Source organism: Anoplopoma fimbria, chromosome 20 (assembly GCF_027596085.1).
Source record: "Anoplopoma fimbria isolate UVic2021 breed Golden Eagle Sablefish chromosome 20, Afim_UVic_2022, whole genome shotgun sequence".
Taxonomy (NCBI): Eukaryota; Metazoa; Chordata; class Actinopteri; order Perciformes; family Anoplopomatidae; genus Anoplopoma; species Anoplopoma fimbria.
In genome coordinates, this window is record NC_072468.1 from 3,329,432 (window position 1) to 3,349,814 (window position 20,383).

The window sequence follows — 20,383 nt, forward strand, 5'->3', positions numbered from 1 at the left end:
TTAATGTTGAGATGAATCCTTATAAATATGTTTTTGAGAACCTGTATTTTGACTGTGAAAAGGGCATTTCTTGCTGTTAAAGACAAAGATGAGCGGAATCGGCCTGAGACCAAGGTGTGGCGGTGTTGTCTTGTAGAGTCAGGTCCTGAAATCGCTACATACCGAAATAGCCTGAAGGTCTGATGTGTTTGAAGACTGGAGTTCCCTCAGTGTCCCGCTTTCACACAAAGATGAGACTGAAAAGGTTTTTGTCAAAATCTGGATCAAAATAGCTTCTGAAATTGGAAGCAAATGTCAGTGGTTTCCCTGTTACATTGAAGCAGATTATCTTAAAATTATAACATCCCTCCTTTTAGGTACGTTCTTTGCTTTCATTGGACCATCAGCACACCAGGTAAATATAAATTAGTGTTAACAGAAGTGAGGAATTATGTCTTTAAAAACAATTCAGAGTATGAGTGATGAGTTTGGTAATGCTCAATATTCTCATTTGTTTTGAAAAGTTCCAGCTAGACATGAAGCTGTTGGGTTATTTTATTTTTAATCATAAAACACCACAGACATGTTTATGATGGGCCTCTGTATTGCTCGTTAATGACAGACACATACTCCTTTCCCCCATAAACAGCAGAAAAAAGACATCCGCAGTTTAAAGGTATCATAGATACAGTAAATGTTTTTTTCAGTGTCTAAACACAGAGAACAGTGTTAGTTAACAGTGCTGAAGCCGTATTGATTGGTTATCAGTGATGTTCTAGTGTACCACAGTCCATTTCAAAGCAACATTTCATATGGTTACTCCATCTCTCCCACACAGAGACAAACAAGAGTTCAGGCGGGATGGTTGATGTAGTCTCGCTATCCTTCAGTCCACTCAGTCTCCTCTAGGTGACTTGTGGTTTTGCTGTTAGTCAAGCTACATCAAATGAGAATTTATGATTTATGGTGGGCTGAGATTCTCAGCTGAACCTGTATTTTCCTGAAAGAAAAAGAAGTTGAATTGCATAATGGATTCAGTCACCTCTGAAGTCCGAAGAAAAGTGACTTGCGAATACTGAAAATAGCATATAGAAAAATCCATACAAATATATTGGAGGAAACTAATGCCATTGGGTCCTGGTCTGGTCGTATGTTTGAGTTCAAGTACAGTACAGTGATCCTGGTATTATTGTTACATGTGTTTGGTCCCTGGGAGACGAGCTATTAATCAGAGAAAGCGTTTTTTTTTTTTTTTTTTTTTCATGTACTCTCATAGTGTCACAGTCTTTCTCTTTCTCAGAGTTTTTGCAAACAAAAAGTCTACTGGTTCCTGAAAGCATCTTTTTTTTGTAGTTTACAAACTTCATTCAAGATTCAGTATTCATTGGATGAAGATGCTCAATCACCCCAGGAACCGTTTTCCTCAAATCCTGAAAACGTTATTCTTTGAGAGACATGAGATTTTACCTGACAGCAGAGAGTAGGAATGCAAGAGGGAGAACAGGCTGTCTGAGAGAAGGAAGTTCTTAGGAGACTTAGCACAGTTTGGTTTACTAGGTGACAAGTTGTGTCTAAAAAAGAGATTACTGAAGATATTCCCCCAAGTGTTAACATCATTAGTTTTATCTTATCATAGACAACCAAACTTTAATTTGAAACGGTGTATTGCCTGATACTACAGCAGGTCTTCCTGCAAACCAAAGAGGATTTGTACTTTGCGGTCAGACAGACCCTACAGGTACAAACCCTAATATAAATCAAAACATGTAAATTAATGATTTAGAGTCCCGGTTTAGTTGCTTTTCTAAAGGAAAACATGAGAAGCTTGTCAACAGGTTTTGCTGTGAATTTGTCTTACTCATATTAAAATAAATTCTTTGTCTGCCTCTTCCCCAGAGTCTGAGGACTTTTTGCCCGATGCCTTGTCCTTTTCCGGGTTTGGAGATTGGTCCTTGGTCTTAAAGGAGCCTTGATCCTCAGAGTTTTTACGGAGACGGCTGGGTCGCTGAACAGAGTCTGACACAAACCCCGCCCTCCCTAAAAACAAGAGAGAGAGAAGAAGAAAAACATGTGTTGACAATGTTGTGAATTTGGAGTATATCCAGATTGTTATCCCTGTGATTGACAGGTGATCATTTAGGAATATTTCCCTACTCTCTGCCCAATGCATGCTGGGATAGAGTACTAAAAAAGGGGTTCTGCTCCACACTGCGACTTCACTATTCTTAATAGTTTTCTTCAACATGCAAAAGGCAACTGAACATTCCCTTGTGTATACCGCCACCTAATGGCTCTCAATCAACTCTATAATGACGATCCAAAGAAGCTTACGTTGTTCTGCACCTGATACATACAGTTATATATGTACAATGCTTTCAGACAAGGTACGAAAAGGTGCAAGTCTTTGTTGTTTTACTTTTCTTATAAAGCCCCGAACGCACAAATATCCAAAATGTATTGTTCCAGCATTATTTAATCACAAATTATTGTTGCAGCATCATTTAATCTCAAATAAGTAGGAGCAAAGGTTTTCTTTTAGTTAAAAAAAAGGTGTTTTCCATCTGAAGGTACAGAGGTTGTGATGTTGCACTTGCTGCACTGAGCAAACAGAAACTACCCCCTTTAGCTTTTACATTCTCTGGAATCATTCAATATGCATATGGAAAAAACACAGATTTTATTGCACTTCTATTGAGGTACAACAAAAGAAAGAAAAAACAAACCAAGCAGCCAACGGTTTCAAAAGAAGTTCTCATTTGCTTAAGAGCAGGAATGAACATAAATCAGATGTGTGTGCCTCTGACAGGCCCCAGAGGGTGTCACTGATAACGTGCAGAAAAAAAAGCAGGAAGAGCAGAGAGAAGAAAGGGAGACCAAAGGAGAGGACATTATATATAAAAACATCTGAGGGAAATAAGCAAATAGCAAAATCACCAAGCTGCCGGGCTGCCTGATACATAAAACTGCTGCCACAACCTGGCAGTGACTTTAAACATACATCAGTCTATCTAGGCCCTCAATAATTCCCCTAGATTCAAGGGGAAATCTGCTCTAGCCAAAGGACAGTTTCAGGTGAAGGAAAAAAAGCAACTGCTAGTTTAGTAAGAGAGCTACATGGAGATACTCAAAGATTTTGACAGAGAGATTTTGTGACCCACCATCCTGAGTGTTTTTGTTCGTAGAGCCTCCTGACTGCAGACTGGTCTGGCCCTCTTTGTCTTTCTCTGACACCGTCCTCTTTAGCGTTGGAGTAAGAGCTGTGACCTTAGGAGACACGCCACCGCTGTTTGGGGAATCTGAGCTCTCATCTGTAAGGGAAGAATATTACGTTTAAAAACTGAATCACTGCAGCAACAATCCTCTCAGTGTGGTAATCAGATCTAATGCTTGTACCTATGCTCCTGCTGGTGCTGCTGGTCCTTGGCTTCTGTGCGATGGTGGGTCGGGCAGCCAGAGCAGGCTTTGCTCCCTGGGGCACCGGTGGTTTGGGACTCACTGGCCCCCCAGGAGAACTCGAGGAGGACGTAGCCCTGAGACGAGGGGCCGGGTCAGGCTTGGTCTCGCCACGGGGAGAGGTCTTCTCCGGAGAACCAACCGGAGGGTCTGATTTATTCGTTGAGCCACTTGGAGACCGGCTTTCTGAAATGATGGGCTGGGGCTTTGCTGCTGGCACGTGGAAAAAAAACAATACATACATTTTTTTTTTTTTTAAATCATGCATGCAATGATTTCCATGTACCATATGGATATGAACCCAGACACTAAAACAGGAACATGGAATTAATCCAGGTCTGCATGAGTTGAATTAATTTTTTTACTTTGTTTATCTCAACAGAAAAAAAAAACCTCACCTGTTGCATTGCTTTCAGGTCTGTCTGGGCTGGAGGACTAGAGGAGACACAAGGACAAAATATTATTTGAGTGTAGGACAGTGAAAAAACCCCCAATATATATTCTTCTTTTTTAACGGATAACTCAGTTTTATGTGACATGACATGTAGCAGGGGCAGAATGGCCTTCAGGAAGTTTCGGAAGATTTCTGAACAGCCGATCCATCCATCCATGGCCTATCCGGCTGGTGGTCATCAAGTTTGTTTTTTTTCTATTTCTGATGTCAGTAGTTACTGTATGGTCCTGTATGTATGGCCCTCACAGCTGCAGACAGCTCAAAGCCGAACACTGCCTGTAGGACTGGGCCAATCTAATACTTTCAATATTTAGCGGGATATGGGCGCCCCCTTCCAATTTGGACAGGTCCTCATTTTTCTTGAAATCTGATTCATTTTCATTGTGACCGTGACATAGTGACTGGTGCTCTAGCTCACCTTGGCTTGCCCGGCTGGTCTTGTTTTGATTCAGTGCAGTGTTGACGGGATTATACAAACTGAGGAGGCAAGTGTCAGCAAGACATCCTAAAGTGTCTTGAAGGTCTTTAGTATCATGAGATTCTCTTTACTCTGCAAAAACTGTACTGGTGTTAAAATTACTGCCCAAAAAAAGTCCCTTGCATTTAAAAAAGGCCTCTCCTTGTCAAAAGTCCTGGGCTGAATTTCAGTCCCAGTAGTGACCACCTTTTGAGTTACACTTTGCAGTCAATTTTATATACAGTATATTTTGAGTTTCAAGCTTTTGTTGTAACAATGATAAGAGAGGTGCTGTGTTGTGACTGTACATGTAACGCAAAGCAACATTCAAACACAAGGTGGCGCCTTTGTGTTAGAAAATGCACCCACACCGTAGCTTGGTATTAAGTAATCTACTGAATAGCTCAGTCCATTACACCTGCACACACACACACACACACACACACACACACACACACACACACACACACACACACACACACACACACACACACACACACACACACACACACACACACACACACACACACACACACACACACACACACACACACACACACACACACACACACACACACACACACACCTGGAAGCCTGCCAGAACAAGCAGATGGCAGGAGAAGCTTTAGTGTCACTGATACAAGGTCAGAAAACCCCCTTAAGCTTCAAACACCATAAACCTATTACTACACACAAACACACTTTGCAGTGCAGTAACTAGTTAGGGATGAAAGAGATCAAAAACAAACACACAAATAATACACAAAACATATTTGACATTCTGCTCCCCTTGATTCATTCTAGTATTTGTTTCAAATGATAAACAAATAATACATTTTTAATGCTTTTTAGGAAATGAACAAGTGACTGTCGAAAAAGACCCCTCGTAGTTTAAGGCATCTTAGTAAATGTGGGAATTTTAAATAGGTGAAGTATTCTCTTGACATTTATGTCCTGCCGTGAGTCATGACAGATAATTTGCATATCAGCCTTCGCTTGTGTTCATTCTGTCAATTTGCTGGTCATGCCTCCATCTCTTCCACGCTGCACTTCCCTACCTCCTCCTCCATTCACCTTCGCTTCTGGCAGATTTAGGATTGTTTATGTTTTTATTTCAGTATGTTGACTGAATTTTGCAGAATTGGCTTAAAAAAAGATAATTTCATATTGTCATGGAAGGCTTTTTTTAACGTATTATTAAATAAATAAATGACTTAAATGCAGATTGAATAATGAAGTTAGTAAAACACAATTTTTTTACAGTCAGGTAGAATCTAGACTTGAGTCAAAAGATAATCACAAAAATTTTAACTTTTTCTCTTACAGTAGGGTTTCTCATTTTATATTGTAGTTTATTAGTGTCACTTTCTTCCTTGTTGGCTTTCTTATGCCGTGTTTGTTTTTGCGATGGTATGCAAAGTGAAAGGAAAAGCTCTTTTGTAACCAAACTATCTAAATCTAAACTCAAGGTCCTGTTACTCACTTTTTCTGGGGCTTCCAACAAAATCAAATGAAAAACATCTGTAGATTGAGTTAACTTAATTCTATGGAATTTCAGACGTTAAAAACCTGAAAATTGATGTAAAGGATCATGTGATATGGTAACAATCTCTAAAAGAAACAAGTAGTTCGACCTTGAGTTGAGTTTATTTTATCAACTACATTTTGCAACTACATCTCACTTTGTTCATGCTTTGCAAGTTACGACCCAAAACAGATGTTGCAGGAGCAGGATATTCGGTACTTAATAATGGGGGGCATGTTCATTTTGTCCTATGAAATAAAATAAAATCAGGCACAAGACTTTTGCCACATGGTGGCGTCTCCTATCAGTACCTTAATTTCCCCTCTTTTCATGTATCTTTTGCTTTTGGAAATCACACCACCTCACCTTGTGTGCTCTCCTCTCCTGCTTGGCCTTCATCTCTGCGAGGAGGCTGCTGCCCATCATTTGCATCCCCGGGTACCTCCTGCCTCCCTGAGGGCTGCCCCTGCCATCCGAACACTCCCAGGGCTCGTCCATGGAGTCTGGCGTCCTCAGCTCCTCTGAGCGGTCTGAGCTGCTGCTGTAGTCGTTGGGCTGGGAGCGGCTGGAGGCGTCTCTGCTGGACGGACAGAAATTATTAAGGGATCAGGGGCCGACTGGTACATTGAGAGGTACTATGTAATGTGTTGTTCTATAACAGGAACGCTATTCATCTGTACCTAGACTTTGGCTCAGGTGGTGGGCTCTTTACTGCCACCTTTGGTGAAGAGGGCTCCTCAGGGATGGAAGCCGGCGTCGAGGCTACAGTGGCTGAGGATGTTCCTGACGCTGGATTGGTCGCCTGGTTTTTCTCTGATTTGTCAGATTTATCTGCTTTTTCGGATTTGGAGGAACGTTTAATGAGGTTGAGGAACCCTCCTTTACTCTTTTTCTTCTCTCCATCGTGAGATTCTGAACTCTTGGAACGTCTGAGAGGAGATAGAATGATAGACCAAAACAATTAAATTATAATAATAATTATTATAATAAAGTATAAATATTAGGAGCAAGTACAGTTAAATACATCTATACTGGAAAAAATATTCGACAGTCCTTCATGAGAAAAATCTAAAAGAAGCATTATCCTCACTTGGAGTCCATCCTGGTGACTTTTGTGGAGAAGAACTCGTCCACACCCTCGTCCACCCTTCCCATGAGGCCGTTCTGCTCACCATCCTGAGATGGAGCACTGTTGATTTGCTGAAAGATGAAATTGAAGAATCTGGTACCATGTCTGGAAATGACCTGGAAAAAATCCATACAAAGCTGCTAAGCTTTACTCACAGGTATTTTGCTGGAATGCTTTTTCTTGTTCCGTCGTGGTCGCAGTTTGGTGAAGTGCTGCAGCTTTTTTTCCTCCTCAGACGGCAGCTCCACCATCCCTCCTGGCAGTCGGTGCTCCATTTTTGGTAGGACCTGAGATGGAGTAGGTGGAGTTTGAGATGAAGTTGAAGCGTCCTCCATATGGATAGGGACGTCTTCCAGGGCCTTGTCCAGGTCAAACTCCATCTCTGTAGGTTGGACAGTCATTAGAAGGTTCTTTGTAGATATACAGTTAATATTTAAGTGTACTTCAACCAAGTCATCAGGTCTAATAAAGCATCAAGATTGAGGAATTATTTGAAAGACCAAATACAGAATGATTAAACCAGCCACCCTAATTCATCAGCTTTTTATACTATCAAGCAAAAATATAAAGTACTATTTGATTGTAATACAGCTCAATGTCATAAAATATAAACAAAATAAGTAATAAACTGCTTACCAAAGGCACGAGACACTGGCCGAAGCATTCTGCTGTGGATGCTCTTCCTCTTGGATTTAGGAGTCATCTGAAAGAGGTGCACATATTCAAATAAAATTTGTGGTAATCGTCAAAACTGTAATTTCTATCACTCAAGGCCAGTAGAGCTTTCAGTTCGATAAGCCATGGTCTTCACAAATATAATATCCTGGGTGAACAAATTAAGTAATACAGCCAAAAATCATTAAATTGATCAGCTAACTCTGTGGCTGTTGGATTCTGGTTTTCCTATTTGGCATTCTGCCCACAGCTTATTTTAACTACACTAGATGTCATAGTTTGCCAGTTTGCACTTTGACTTTTAATCATCCTATTTAATCAAAACCGTCTAAATATAATTATTTACAAATTGTAGAGCTAGCAATCTGTAATGATTGATACAGGTCTCGTAATATTTTAAGAATGTCCTTTGGCGGTTAAATGTGTGCAATGAAGACGGTGAAAGCTATTGTAAGACAAACGTCTCATTACATATAGACTGGTGCTTATTATGTTGAAACACATGTTGCATAATATATTGTGCTGTGATCCACATTTACAAGGTGGTGATGACACACAGTGCATTGCGTGGAGAGAAGCAGTGCAATGTAAATGGATGCATTAAGAAAAATATACTTTTTCAAATATCAGTACTCAACAATGTTAAATAATTCGGTGAGTGAGTGAGGAAGTGATAGATAAATGGGTCCTAAGATACTCATAGTGTAGTTTTTCTACACCATCTTTAAAATAAGTCATCAGGATCAAATATTTAAATACGTGAGGCTCTTTGTGTTGTAGAAAAAGCTACAGCACAGAGAAGTGTGAAGCAGGAAGGCGCAGCGACGAGAGACAGAAAAAGGAAAAGAGCAGTACGAGAAGAAAGTGAATTGAAAAGAGAGTATAGAGGGACAGTCACGAATTACTTACACTGGTGCAGCACAAAATCTCCATGGAGCAAAGGTGAAAAGAGAAGGGAGAACAGAGGAAAGAAGATTGAAGAGGAAGAAAGACAACAAACAGTAAAGCCTAGTGAAAACAAAAATGAGAAAGATAGCTGGTGTTCATGTAAAAGTAGAGGTAAAGAGGACAGAGAGGGATATAAGATGAAAAGAGAGGTAAGACAGAGATGAGACAGAAGAACATGCAGCTTCCTGTTGGCTGCAGCCTGCATTTACTTTACATCACAACTCGCATACATTATAACATCAACACTCTCTTTCTAAAAACAAATCGACATTATGTCTCCACACACATATCTGCCCTCATACAATACAAATAAGCCAACCTGAACAGCAAACTATAAAAGCAAAACAGGTTTTAGCATTTTGCAAAAAGTTCTGTTTTGATATAAACTGAACATTGAGACACTTCTTTAAATTAATACCAGATTCAATCCTCAATGTAAAGTTGCAAAGGTCTATTTTGTCCAGTAGAGGGTAGTATTACGCAAGTTGTAGTTGCTCATATTTTTGTTATACAACTAAATGTATAAGGCTGTGTTTGTCGCATAAAAAACACAAGATGCCGAGTTAATAATTTATTAAATGAATCATGGACAGTTAAAACACACGTTTCCACCCAAACCTACCATGCATGTCTCTAGATCCTCCAGCCGCTCAGCCTCCAGTAGCTCAGTCGATGCTCTTTTAGGAATCTTCTCCTCTGGGACGTCCAGATCCACAGACTCCTGCCGCACCAACGGGCGACCTCGCCGCACAAGGTGGTCTGCCTGGGAGGAGGAGAGGAAACGGGGAGCAGAGATGTTGTTAAAAAAAGATATGGGAGCAAGAGAAAATGTGGATATAATCGGGAAGATAGGTAACAGAAAAAAGGAGAGAAAAGATGAAATGTGAGGAATTGACAGGAAATGGAGGATAAAAGGATGAAAATGAGATTTACCTATGTTACAGAAATTTAGAGGGTAAAGTAATACACATTGTTAATGAATCAATGAGCCAGTTGAAAGCTCTGTTGACTTTAATCTTACCAGAGTGAGTTGTGAAGTGGAAAGAGCCTCCAGAATCTCATCAACAATGCGATCAGACAGGAAAGAAGCTAGACTCAGCTTCACCTCACTGACACAGAGGGAGAAACACAGTGATGGTCAGGTAGCAAAGCAGGACAACAGAAACAAAACAACCACAGGAAGTCCGCACTGATTCGCCCGTGTAATCCATAGTTCCATGTACATATAAATTGTACCATTCAACACACACCCACCTGATCTTGTTGATGATATCCACACCAGACTGTTCAAGCAGGGTTTTGGTGACAAAGCTTTTGGGTACGACCATCTTGGCTGAGCTGGCCTTCATTAGCTCTGGACGAAGAGTACTCCTCTTCATTACATGGGGACACAGAGACTCTGCTGCGTCCACCATCGACTCCAACAGAGTCTGGAAGGAGTTAAGATAACAGATGGATGGATTATGAACGTGTGTGTGTTAAAGCAGCTCCTGGCTGACAGAAACGTTTACTTACTATAAGGATTTGTTTCTCTTTATTTCATCTGAAATTGGTATAACCTTTTTAATTGTAAAATATTTTTATATTTTGGTGCCTTGAGTGAATCACTTTGCAACTTGTGCCCTATAAATAAACATTATTATAATAAATCAATTTAATGTTTTCTATCCTCTGCCTGTAGGTGGCGTCTAAATTCTATTTTTCACTGTATTCAGGCCCCGTGAATCAGAAATACTGTACACAATATACTTTGAACCCCTTGGCAGAATTAGATTTTAGGTCTTTGGCCAAAAACAAAAGATCACTCAACAATTACTTTAAAGTGTACTTAGAATTCATTGTTCTTTCACTAAAAATGTTCTATCCCTGCTGGAGTCACAGTTATAACCCCACCTGTAGTTGTTGGTCCATGACGTTAGTCACCTCCCCGGCCATAGACTCCAGTTTCTCCTGGATGGGTCCCGCTGACGAGCTGTTCACCTCCTCTCTGGCAGCTGACCCTAGGTGGTAGAGGTTCGGGAGCAGCTGTGGAGACACAGAGAGGAGGACATAGGATGAATAAAGGAATCAAAGAAAGGATGGAGGGAACTGATCCCCCAATGAGCTTCTAGATACAACATTTTAATTCACACACCAGTGAGGCCCATGTGCATAATGTGCATATCCTCACCGTTTTAGAGTTTCTGGCATCTTTGATCAGGTTCTCTGCTGACCTGACGTCCTCCAAGATGGCGTCTGTCTCAGAGTTTCTCAGAGAGTTCAGGTGGTCTTGCACCTTCACACAAATCCTGTCAATCATCTGGAAGACAAAAACAAGACAGGGGAGTTGGTGTTTGAAATGTCAAAAGCTTAATACGTTTATTGGGTTTTCTGAGAAAAATGAGGTTAATGGATAAACACTTACTCTGGGGTTAAATGTTGTATTATTTCAGTACCTAATATAAATATAAAATGGCTATTTTCCGTGAGTTATGTGGCAAGTCACCTCTATCTGTGTGATGCTGATTTACTGTGGCTAGACACACCGTCAATGAAACACAGCTTTGTCTTCACAGAATATAAATGGGATATAAAAATTTAAAAAAAAAACGTAATTCTTCTTTTCTCAAGACAAGAGCAAAACACTCTTGACATTTTAATAGAAAGTGCAAAGTTAGGTTAGTACCATTCTCTGTTAATTGTTCTATGAAATTTAGTTTGGTACAGTCCTATCTACTTTATAAACAATTATAGATTATGTTTGGTCAAAAACATACAGATTATAGTGCATATTAATGTAATAATTACTGATTGTGTGTGTGTGTGTGTGTGTGTTTTATCAGTTTTGTTACACACCTGTTGTGTAGTTGTGGTGACGATGCCCTGCTGCAGCCGATAAGCCTGTTCCTGTAGGTATTTCCTTGTTTCATGGTTCCTGTACAGATAATTCTCAATCTGGTGGGAAAAGACAAAGCCACTGTCATGATAATAAACCAAAGTGATACTTAAAAGTAAGTTATTCAGTTTGATTTCCCCTTTTTTTTATAGTGTTTCTACACTATAAAAATCCTGTCACATTATTACAGGACAGCTGAGGGAACCAGGGCGGAAATCTTAACATACCTTTAGCAAGGCGTCCTCTGTTTTCTCAGGGCTGGCCTTCAGAGCCTGGGAGGCATCGATGATGGGGATGGGCATGAAACGAATGGTGAAGTTCCTGATGGACACACAGCCAGAGGACATTATTATACCACAGCTGGTTTACATTGTAGATGAAGGGAAAGAGGCAGAGGTGTCTAGGGGTGTTCAGACAGAAGGTTTTACATGTTGTTCTAATAATCATGAAGGAAAGTGATGCATTTGAATTCACATATATAGTATAATGCCATGTAATGCAGAGTTCAGGGTTTGTAATTTTACTCACTGTAGTACAATAGTAGACATACAGAGAAATGCATCCACTTGTGGTATTTCTGGATACAATGATTTATAATTTAAGAAGTCAATATCTTATAGAACTTATACAGTAAGTATATCCCATGGTTCAAACAGCATGGTGAGTGGGTTTATGGTGGAGACAGCATTACATGTGGCGCGACCCCATGGCTCCTCTCACATTAGTCACCAAGCAATGAAGTGGCACCATTAGAGAGGTTACTGATCTTGAAATATTGGTCACCACACAGTAATACTATTCATATTATGATGTAGGAGATGAATGAATGAGACGAGGAATAAATGAGGAATAAATGTAGACACAGTAGAATGGAAAGCAGAAGGCACAGAGAGATTAAAATGAGGGTGTTTGGAGGTGAATTAAAGGCAAGAGGCTGAGTCGGATGTTGATGGTTTTCATCTTCAAAGGTGAACTGATTCATCTTTCCTCAGATAGGCCTGCTTTACAATGAACACGCACGCACACACACACACAGACACACGAAGCACCACGCCAGGCAACTCGTTCCCAAAACTAATGAAGATTTGACTTCTGTGTGAACCTGTCTGCTCTCTTCCCTCGTCTTTTGAACTCACAGATCTGCTATGATTATGAATATGGCCTACATACTCCCTCCGTCACCACCCATAAATAGCATTCCTTTCATTTTACAACCACAACCAAAATGGTTTTTTATGTCATACATTAGCTGCAGCTCACAATTATTTTCATTACTGGTTAATATGCTGATATCCTTCTCAATAGTTGATTATTTGTATGCTGTACTTGAAATGCAGTGTATGTATATAATGGTTGAAAAGTACAGTAACTTTTATTACTGGTGAATATAGCAAACCTTTATGAATTCTCCGTTCACTTGAAAATACCCACAAAATAAGCAACGTTGAGCATTGTGAAAAATATCTGAGAGAAAAAGAAGACATGTGAGGAAATTGACTAAAGCTGGCAAAAATGCACACATGCACAAACCACTGCACTGCTGAGCAGAATAGAGAACAGCAGCAAGAAAAAAGGAAATTGTTATTTCAATAATGCAATACAGAGACTCAGAGGGGAAATAGGTGGATGGGCTGCTAGGAGAATATGACAAACAGAGAGAGACCGAGAGAGATGGATGTACAGATGTGTCCCAGAAGCAAATTTTGTGAGATGCACATGTCATTTCCCACACAGAATATTGAACATTCAGACAGTAGACAAAAATCTGATTCAGTAAGTCTCGACCTCTTTTGGTCTCTTAATATTTTTCCTTTCTCAGCATCTTTCCCTCTGCCAATGCTTCTTTGTTCTTGTATTCATTCTGCGGTTTCCTTCCTCTCGTCCTCTTTCCGAGTCTTCATGTCTTAACACTTCTCAACGTGTCCCCATGCTCAGCACAAATGCACTGTAGGGCACCAGTGTATGTATACTGTTAGAATTAAGGTGTGAAAGTGCTATGTAACATTCATAAGTTGTGAACATTTAATTTATAACAGTAAAACACAAGCAAACAGTCCTCAGCAGACAGTCATCAGCAGACAGTCATCAGCAGACATTTACACATACATGGACTCGGTGTACACAGATACAGACAGAACTACTTACTTCTCCAGAGCGGCTGCTACATCCTGAAGACCCTGAGGGCTGGTGTTGTTCTTGTCCCACATCACAGTCCTACACAGACAAACACACTGTGAAACAGACTTACACACAGAGAGATGATCTACAACATTTTAGTTGCCATCAACTGACAAGTTGGCCACAGAAGTGGTCTTGAGTTCTTTGCCAGGTGTTTAGATTTCTGTCTGTGTGTGGACAGATGTTGTCACCATAATTGGGGGCCAACTGTGCAAGATGCAGTCACAAAACTTTACAGGTCTGTAGTTGAGATCAAAATGAAGGCAGAATTCTAAGCTGGGTGTGGTCCTAGCAAGGTCGCTGGAAGTAGTGGCGTAGGAAGTAAGGGAAGGGGCCATTGTCCCCCAGACTTTACGCCCCTGGCCTTAAAAGATATAGCAGCTGGTGTGATCCCACTACAAGATGTTCTCTAGTTACTTATTGTTATTTATGACTGACAATCGGGTAACGTAGCCTTTGAGTCTTGAATGTATTCTCACCTGAGTTTGGAGTTGATCTGAAACGCTTTGGCCAACATCTTGGCTCCCATGTCCCCCATGGCGTTCCCGCTGATGTCTAACCTGGTGAGCGAGGAGTTGCTGCCGAGGGCGTTCAGAACGATGGTCAGATCACTTTTCAGTCTGGAGTCTGCTAGAGACAGAGAGGTGAGGGGCTGGGGAGGGAAGAAATAATGGAGAAGGAAGTGTGTAGGTGGGGAGGGAGAAGGAGAAAATAAAAGGTTTTAAGAGAGAGTTAATATTATGAGAACAAGGGCTTTAGAACCATCTTATGACTGTTATATCTGATTAGTCTGTGACTGTAAAAATAAAGCAGGGCAGTCTTTGGTCTATCTGGTTCTCTGTGTTTATTTAGCTTTCGCATTAGGCGACCATATAAAAAGAGCTTTCTTGGCCCTTGTTGTATATCACTGCCAACTTTAACAAAAGATACTGCAATTTATGACGTTGAGAGCATTAATATTCCTTTAAACAGTGCCAGTATGTTTTCCTGCCAAAGCGTCCTTGAATGTATTCACTGTTCATGGGTGCTAGGTTTTCCTGTGTCTTATATTTATATGGCTAAATTCTCAGATTTTCTCAGAAGAGGTGTGAGCGAGCCGTCGGGCATGGTGGTCAGAGCTCTCGGCAACTTTGTCATCTTTACAAAAGTCTTTAAAGCTTTCTCAAATCAATGAAAACATTAAAAAGCATACTTTTACCACAATCAAAAGCTGTAAGGATTCAATTGCTGCCTACAATTTCAGCTAGATAATCGTCATTATCAGGTAATAATTCTTGTTTTCTTTTTTTCTATAAATCTTATTTTTCACATTGGCCTGTTCTCCAACTTCATCTTTTAAAATATAACAGTAGTTTTAAAGCTCTCTGTTCCTGCAGAGGCTGGTGACTCAAAAGGGCAAACCCCAATTAAACATTTATCAGAGGATCAAGTGGACCATTATCACTCAAACAGGGCACTCCACAGGGCAAAATGCAAAATTCAGCACTGGATCAAGTGGATTTCTTTGTGATGTGAGGGTGATACGAGGGCTTACAAATGTCCAACAGTGCACGTCTGTACACCAGCTTTGAGCTGCTCTATGATGCATGTCATTTACTCAGCTGGAGACTCCTGGGGGCCATTTTCACAAAACGCACTGAGGCTAGGCTGCATTCACACCAAATGCAAATCAGTAGGTAGGAACTGGCTGAGTTAGAAGTAACTTCTAAAGATAAGGGCTGTGTTTGTCCTAATTTTAGTGTTTGATCTCATAAATAAATGACAAATAATTAAGCCCTAAATGTAGCTGCTAAGTCGAAAAGAAGTTAGCGGCAGTCAGTAAGACCTAAAACCTCACTAGGACCTGCTCAACAAATCAGAAAAATCAGTCTGTTGTGTAGGGTTTCTGTGAGTATGTATGCAAGTGTGAATAAAATCTTGGCAGGGTTGGCAACCATTTTGTGAATATCATTTTTTGGGCTCTATTTAAGTTTTTATTATCTCTTTTTTCCGTTCTGGCAATGGTTACCCTCCTTTCGTCGGAGATCTTTTTCCGTCGCCCCTTTAAACATTTGGAACAGACCCCAGACCAATCAACTGTCCTGATAAACTACAAAAAAAACGACCCTCTTTGTCCCATATTCATCCTACCTCTATTCATTTTATTCCTTACTATCCTCCTCTGCCACCTTAATGAACATTCTTTGACCCTCCACCTTTAACCTTTTCATATCATTTTTTCAATACCCGTCCATTAAGTTTCTCCCTCCTGTCCTCTCTTTGTATCCTTCCTGCACAGCCAGATAACCAGCTCCTTCACAAAGGCTATCTTCTTATCCACATACAGACACACACACACACATCCAGCACAGGGCAGCTCAATAGGACCATCAATCTAGTACATCTGCCTCTGTGTGAGACAAAAAAAGGGGCAGGCACCAGGGCAAAATTTGTTAAAGCTCCCATGATGCTTTTAGAGATAAAACTAGTGAGATGGCTTGAGGGACAGAAAGGAAGGGGGGATAGCTAGAAGCTGGAGAAAATCCCTTTGTTTTACTGCAGGTTTTCTGCGCAAAATAAGAAAATTGCAGCTTACCCGGCATCCTGTAATATCTAAATGATCCCCCTTTATTCAATGATCGTTTTAATGATGTTCTGCACTTTGGTGGTTTCCCTTTGTAGTGCTGATGTGTTCCTAACGTTATGCACCTCATACATGAAATATCATGAATATTTGAGTACAGCTCTCATAAACCACATGGTTCCAGTTAAACGTGATGCTTTATTTATCACTAGGGTTGATCATATTCACACCGCCCTCAGATGGAGAGGTCAGAGGTCATTTGTGGAGCAGCTGGTGGAGATTCAGTGATTTGCTTCAGCTGGATGCTGGCTGATACAGGATTTGATACCGAGGCATCTGTTTTGAAAACGTTCTCCGTCACAATTTGTCTACTTTCCCTCACAATAGCCACAAAGAGAAGGAAATTAAAAACTCACCGACTCCTCTTCCTGAATCATATGTACCAGGCTGTCCAACACTGGGCCAAGGTTTCTATGTCAAGCAGAGGAAAGACAGGGAAAAAAAACGAGGCATAAAGAAAGCGTGAAAATGATAATTGCACTGAGAGAACAATCTTTTGAGAACTGCACAAAACAATTTTTTTTCTTTATACTCTAGTGAATAAACTGTTTCTAGATTAAGCTGTACAATTCCATCGTGAAGGCAACATTTTGTAGTAGGGCTGCCCCTTCTTAGTCGATTAGTCGACTAATCGGTTGTTTTGTTCTTAGTCGACTAAGATGTATATAGTTGATGAGGCGTTTTTCATGCTTTTTTCCCCAAACGCCTTATTTACAAGAAACTTATGAGCAAAACTCTGGTAAACAAAAGATTCTAAGTGGTGCTTTTGTGTGATTCTTTGTCCAGCAAAGTCAGTTTTACGGATCTGTTTATTAAATCAACTCATTGAGGACAGCCCTACTTTACAGATCTCTGTTCATATTATCCTGATAAAGCAGTCTTTGGTCTCAAACACAACCCAACCCAACCCAGGCCTGTTCCCACTGAGGTTTCTCTGCCAGCCCCGTACTGCACACGTCAGCCGTTCTTACTTGGACTTGATATTGTTGAAGTTCTTGCCCAGAGACAGGTGTCTGATGGATCGGTTCTTGGCCAACCACACCAGCAGAGTGGACAGGTCTGAGTCCAGGCCTGGAGGCAGAGGAATAGGTTAGAAATTATACGGTTGACTGGTCCTAATTGTTTTTGGCAGCTACATGCTGATGACTTATTGTAAGCATGATGTTAGAGTAGGAAGCTGCCACCTCACCGTTGTCAGAGATGTCTAGGCTGGAGATGTTTGGGATCTCTGCAATACAACCTTCAAGGATCTGAGAGCCTCCTGACCGCAACTGGGAAGACAGGAGGGGGAATTTTAAACACACAGCTACACACACACACACACACACACACACACACACACACACACACACACACACACACACACACACACACACACACACACACACACACTATGCCCTTTTCTTCTGATAACAGTACAGATAGCTAGAGTTTGTAACACTTTGCACATGTGACTTCCTAACTGTCTGCTACCATCTACTTTTTGAAAATCCTGGACCATGACTACAAAATGTCATGGTGCTTTCACAAAGGCCTGCACTGTGCAAATGTGTTTGCAAAATTCACGCATTATATAATATGAGATTCATGTTCTGTTTTTAGAATATAAACCTCTATGCTGCTGTGAAAACGACAACGCTAGAGGTTAAGAAAAAAAACTGCTGTGTTTTTTAGATGAAACATGCATTTGCTTTTTAACATACAACTTATAATGGAGACATGCAGGATAAACGTAGGTGGTGGAACTTGTAGTTTTAACATAAAACTTAAAATATCAACACAGTTCATCCAGCATAAAAATATGGACCCTGAGAAGAAGAGGATAGGCAGAAAATAAAGCATGTGCCAAGAAACAGACAAGGAGGAATGAGATGTCAATTATTAAGAGTGAGCACATTTGTACTTACACAATGGCCAAGCTTACAGAAGCATTAGTGGGAGAGAACAGCATGTCAGAGCCATGCCAACAATTGCCAGCAACAAAAAACACAGATGCTTAATGATCATACTTCTGTTCTCACCAGTGACACACACACACTTGCACAAACACACTCAACAGGAGCCACATATACACACAGTCCTTAACTCGCATGCTGTCAGCCCACTCAAAGCACAGTTTTGGGTTGCCTCTACCAAACGGCTCATTAAGACCTCAAAAAAAGGCCTGAATGCATCATTTCCCCCTGCAGCTTCAGTTTTGGAAGATTTCTATGGGAATCTGGAATTGGATTTCCTGTGCAATTTGTATTCATGTCTTATCTTTAGCAATCCCATTGAATCTGCAGCAAGCTGTCTTTTTCTGTTTGAGCATTGGGAGGAGATGAAGGCGAGGAGCTGGTGCATGTGGGTGAGAGATGTGATGAAACAATTAGGGATGGAAACTAAGCCTCCCTCTCACCCCACACCCCTCTACTCATCTCCCCCCCTCCAACCCCTTCCTGCCGTCTGCCAAGTATTCCATTATACCGGCTTTTAACAGCGTCACTGGCCTGTCGAATGGTTTTGGAGTGGATCCTAAAAGGCTGATTGCATTGGATGAGTATTACCTTCAATCTATTAAAAAACACACTCTCCAAACTTTAGCTGAACAAAGCACTTACACAAATGCTGCTAATATCAGACACGGATAGAATAAAGAAATACAATCAAGAAAACACAAGATGTGCCCCAGGAAGAGCCACTGGTTGCAGTCTCTTGATTACTCAGGCATTTACTGTATTTTGCAGCATTGTGCTTTAACTGTGTTTCCTGATTCATCATCAGCAGCCTCACTGTGCTGTGAATTTAATGTAACTACAGCTGTGGGATCTAGTTCTACTCTTCTCTGCAACTGCTCAGGAAAGATCACTGTTGTCATTGCATTTGGTGTTCAATTTTAAACGCTTTCACCTTTTCTGAATGTTAAGGGGTTCAGCTCTACAGCTGTCACATTGAGATTTGATTTCAGTGCAACCACGAGGGAGTTGTCCCTCACGAGCCAGGTACGAATGCACATAAAGATGTTAAATATATCTTGACTTGGAATGAAATGATTTTTGAGGGAAAACGACAGCTCAGTGTATCTCTGTCGGTCTTACCTCACAGCAGCTGAGATCTAGAGACACGTCCTTCAGATTGAGGTTACTGGCCAGGCCAAGCAGGAGAGCCCTACAACAATACAATTGTAAGTAGTTAAAATACTTACAATTTTAAAGGAATTTAGAGATGGACATTTTACTTTTTAAAACTTTTCATCATGTTACTAAATGTTAGTATACTGCTCATTGTTTGTGCGTCCAGGTTTAACTAAATGGGTTATATTTTGTTCCATTACATTCAACTTGTTTCCATTTGTATAACATATTTTAGCCGCTGTCACTATCCAAACTCCAGATAATAATCATAATACCACTTGTAGTACATTAAAACATTAAATTGCAGTGTTCCAGTGAGTCCAGATAAAGCTGCAGCGGCTGTCCCCTAATATCCTCGCTGTGATAGGCTGACAAGACAAGTTTATTCTTACTGTACCTGAAAGTCTAAATGTGCACATCTTTCAATGAGGATATAGGTGACAAAAATAGAGAGGGGGACAACAAAATGTACAAGCGCAGAGAAAGTAGGGCAGAACCCGAAAGACACATTAAATGTGAATGAATCGCTCTCTCACTTGAGGGCCTCTGGCGGCAGCTTGGTTCCTGAAACGTTGATGGAGCTCAGAGACATGGCGCTGCTGAAGAAGTGCTTAAATGACGGAGGCACCTCTTTGCCTTTCCTACAGAAACAAAAACAAAGCAGAATATAAAATAATGCCAGACGGATACACCAATGACTTGAAAAACAACATCTCTTCGACTTTTCAGACAATTTCAAGCCCTTCTGATTCGACACCACAAAAGGCTCGATGATGACCTGAGAATCAGGCAAACAATAGGTTTCATTACTCTTACCATGTTCTTAAAGCCTGTGACCCATTATAGTTTTTAACTGCTGATTAAGAAACTGTTTTAGCTTCACAAAACAAAGTCCTCAGAGAGGATTTTTGCAAAGGAGAGTCAATCAAGCCCAATTTACTGTGCAACCCGTACCCACTTCTGCCACTGTCTGC

The 20,383-nt window shown here is 40.7% G+C and overlaps 1 protein-coding gene across 1 annotated transcript in view; it reads right to left on the minus strand.

The window, feature by feature from the left end:
* Positions 1-1,772: 1,772 nt before the first annotated feature.
* The window catches only part of LOC129109431 (F-actin-uncapping protein LRRC16A-like), a 60,962-nt gene continuing 42,351 nt past the window's right edge, over positions 1,773-20,383 (minus strand). Inside the window, exons 16-39 of the mRNA XM_054621503.1 lie at positions 19,946-20,050; positions 19,374-19,443; positions 17,486-17,567; positions 17,268-17,367; positions 16,653-16,707; positions 14,153-14,325; positions 13,641-13,709; positions 11,723-11,816; positions 11,456-11,554; positions 10,791-10,919; positions 10,514-10,645; positions 9,875-10,050; positions 9,642-9,729; positions 9,243-9,383; positions 7,634-7,700; positions 7,139-7,379; positions 6,959-7,057; positions 6,697-6,797; positions 6,549-6,621; positions 6,235-6,433; positions 3,831-3,867; positions 3,373-3,645; positions 3,138-3,287; positions 1,773-2,016 (exon numbers count right to left, since the gene is read on the minus strand). Coding sequence (XP_054477478.1) covers positions 1,838-2,016; positions 3,138-3,287; positions 3,373-3,645; positions 3,831-3,867; positions 6,235-6,433; positions 6,549-6,621; positions 6,697-6,797; positions 6,959-7,057; positions 7,139-7,379; positions 7,634-7,700; positions 9,243-9,383; positions 9,642-9,729; positions 9,875-10,050; positions 10,514-10,645; positions 10,791-10,919; positions 11,456-11,554; positions 11,723-11,816; positions 13,641-13,709; positions 14,153-14,325; positions 16,653-16,707; positions 17,268-17,367; positions 17,486-17,567; positions 19,374-19,443; positions 19,946-20,050 — 2,932 coding nt within the window. The 3' untranslated portion in view covers positions 1,773-1,837. The remainder of the gene's footprint in view (positions 2,017-3,137; positions 3,288-3,372; positions 3,646-3,830; positions 3,868-6,234; positions 6,434-6,548; positions 6,622-6,696; positions 6,798-6,958; positions 7,058-7,138; positions 7,380-7,633; positions 7,701-9,242; positions 9,384-9,641; positions 9,730-9,874; positions 10,051-10,513; positions 10,646-10,790; positions 10,920-11,455; positions 11,555-11,722; positions 11,817-13,640; positions 13,710-14,152; positions 14,326-16,652; positions 16,708-17,267; positions 17,368-17,485; positions 17,568-19,373; positions 19,444-19,945; positions 20,051-20,383) is intronic.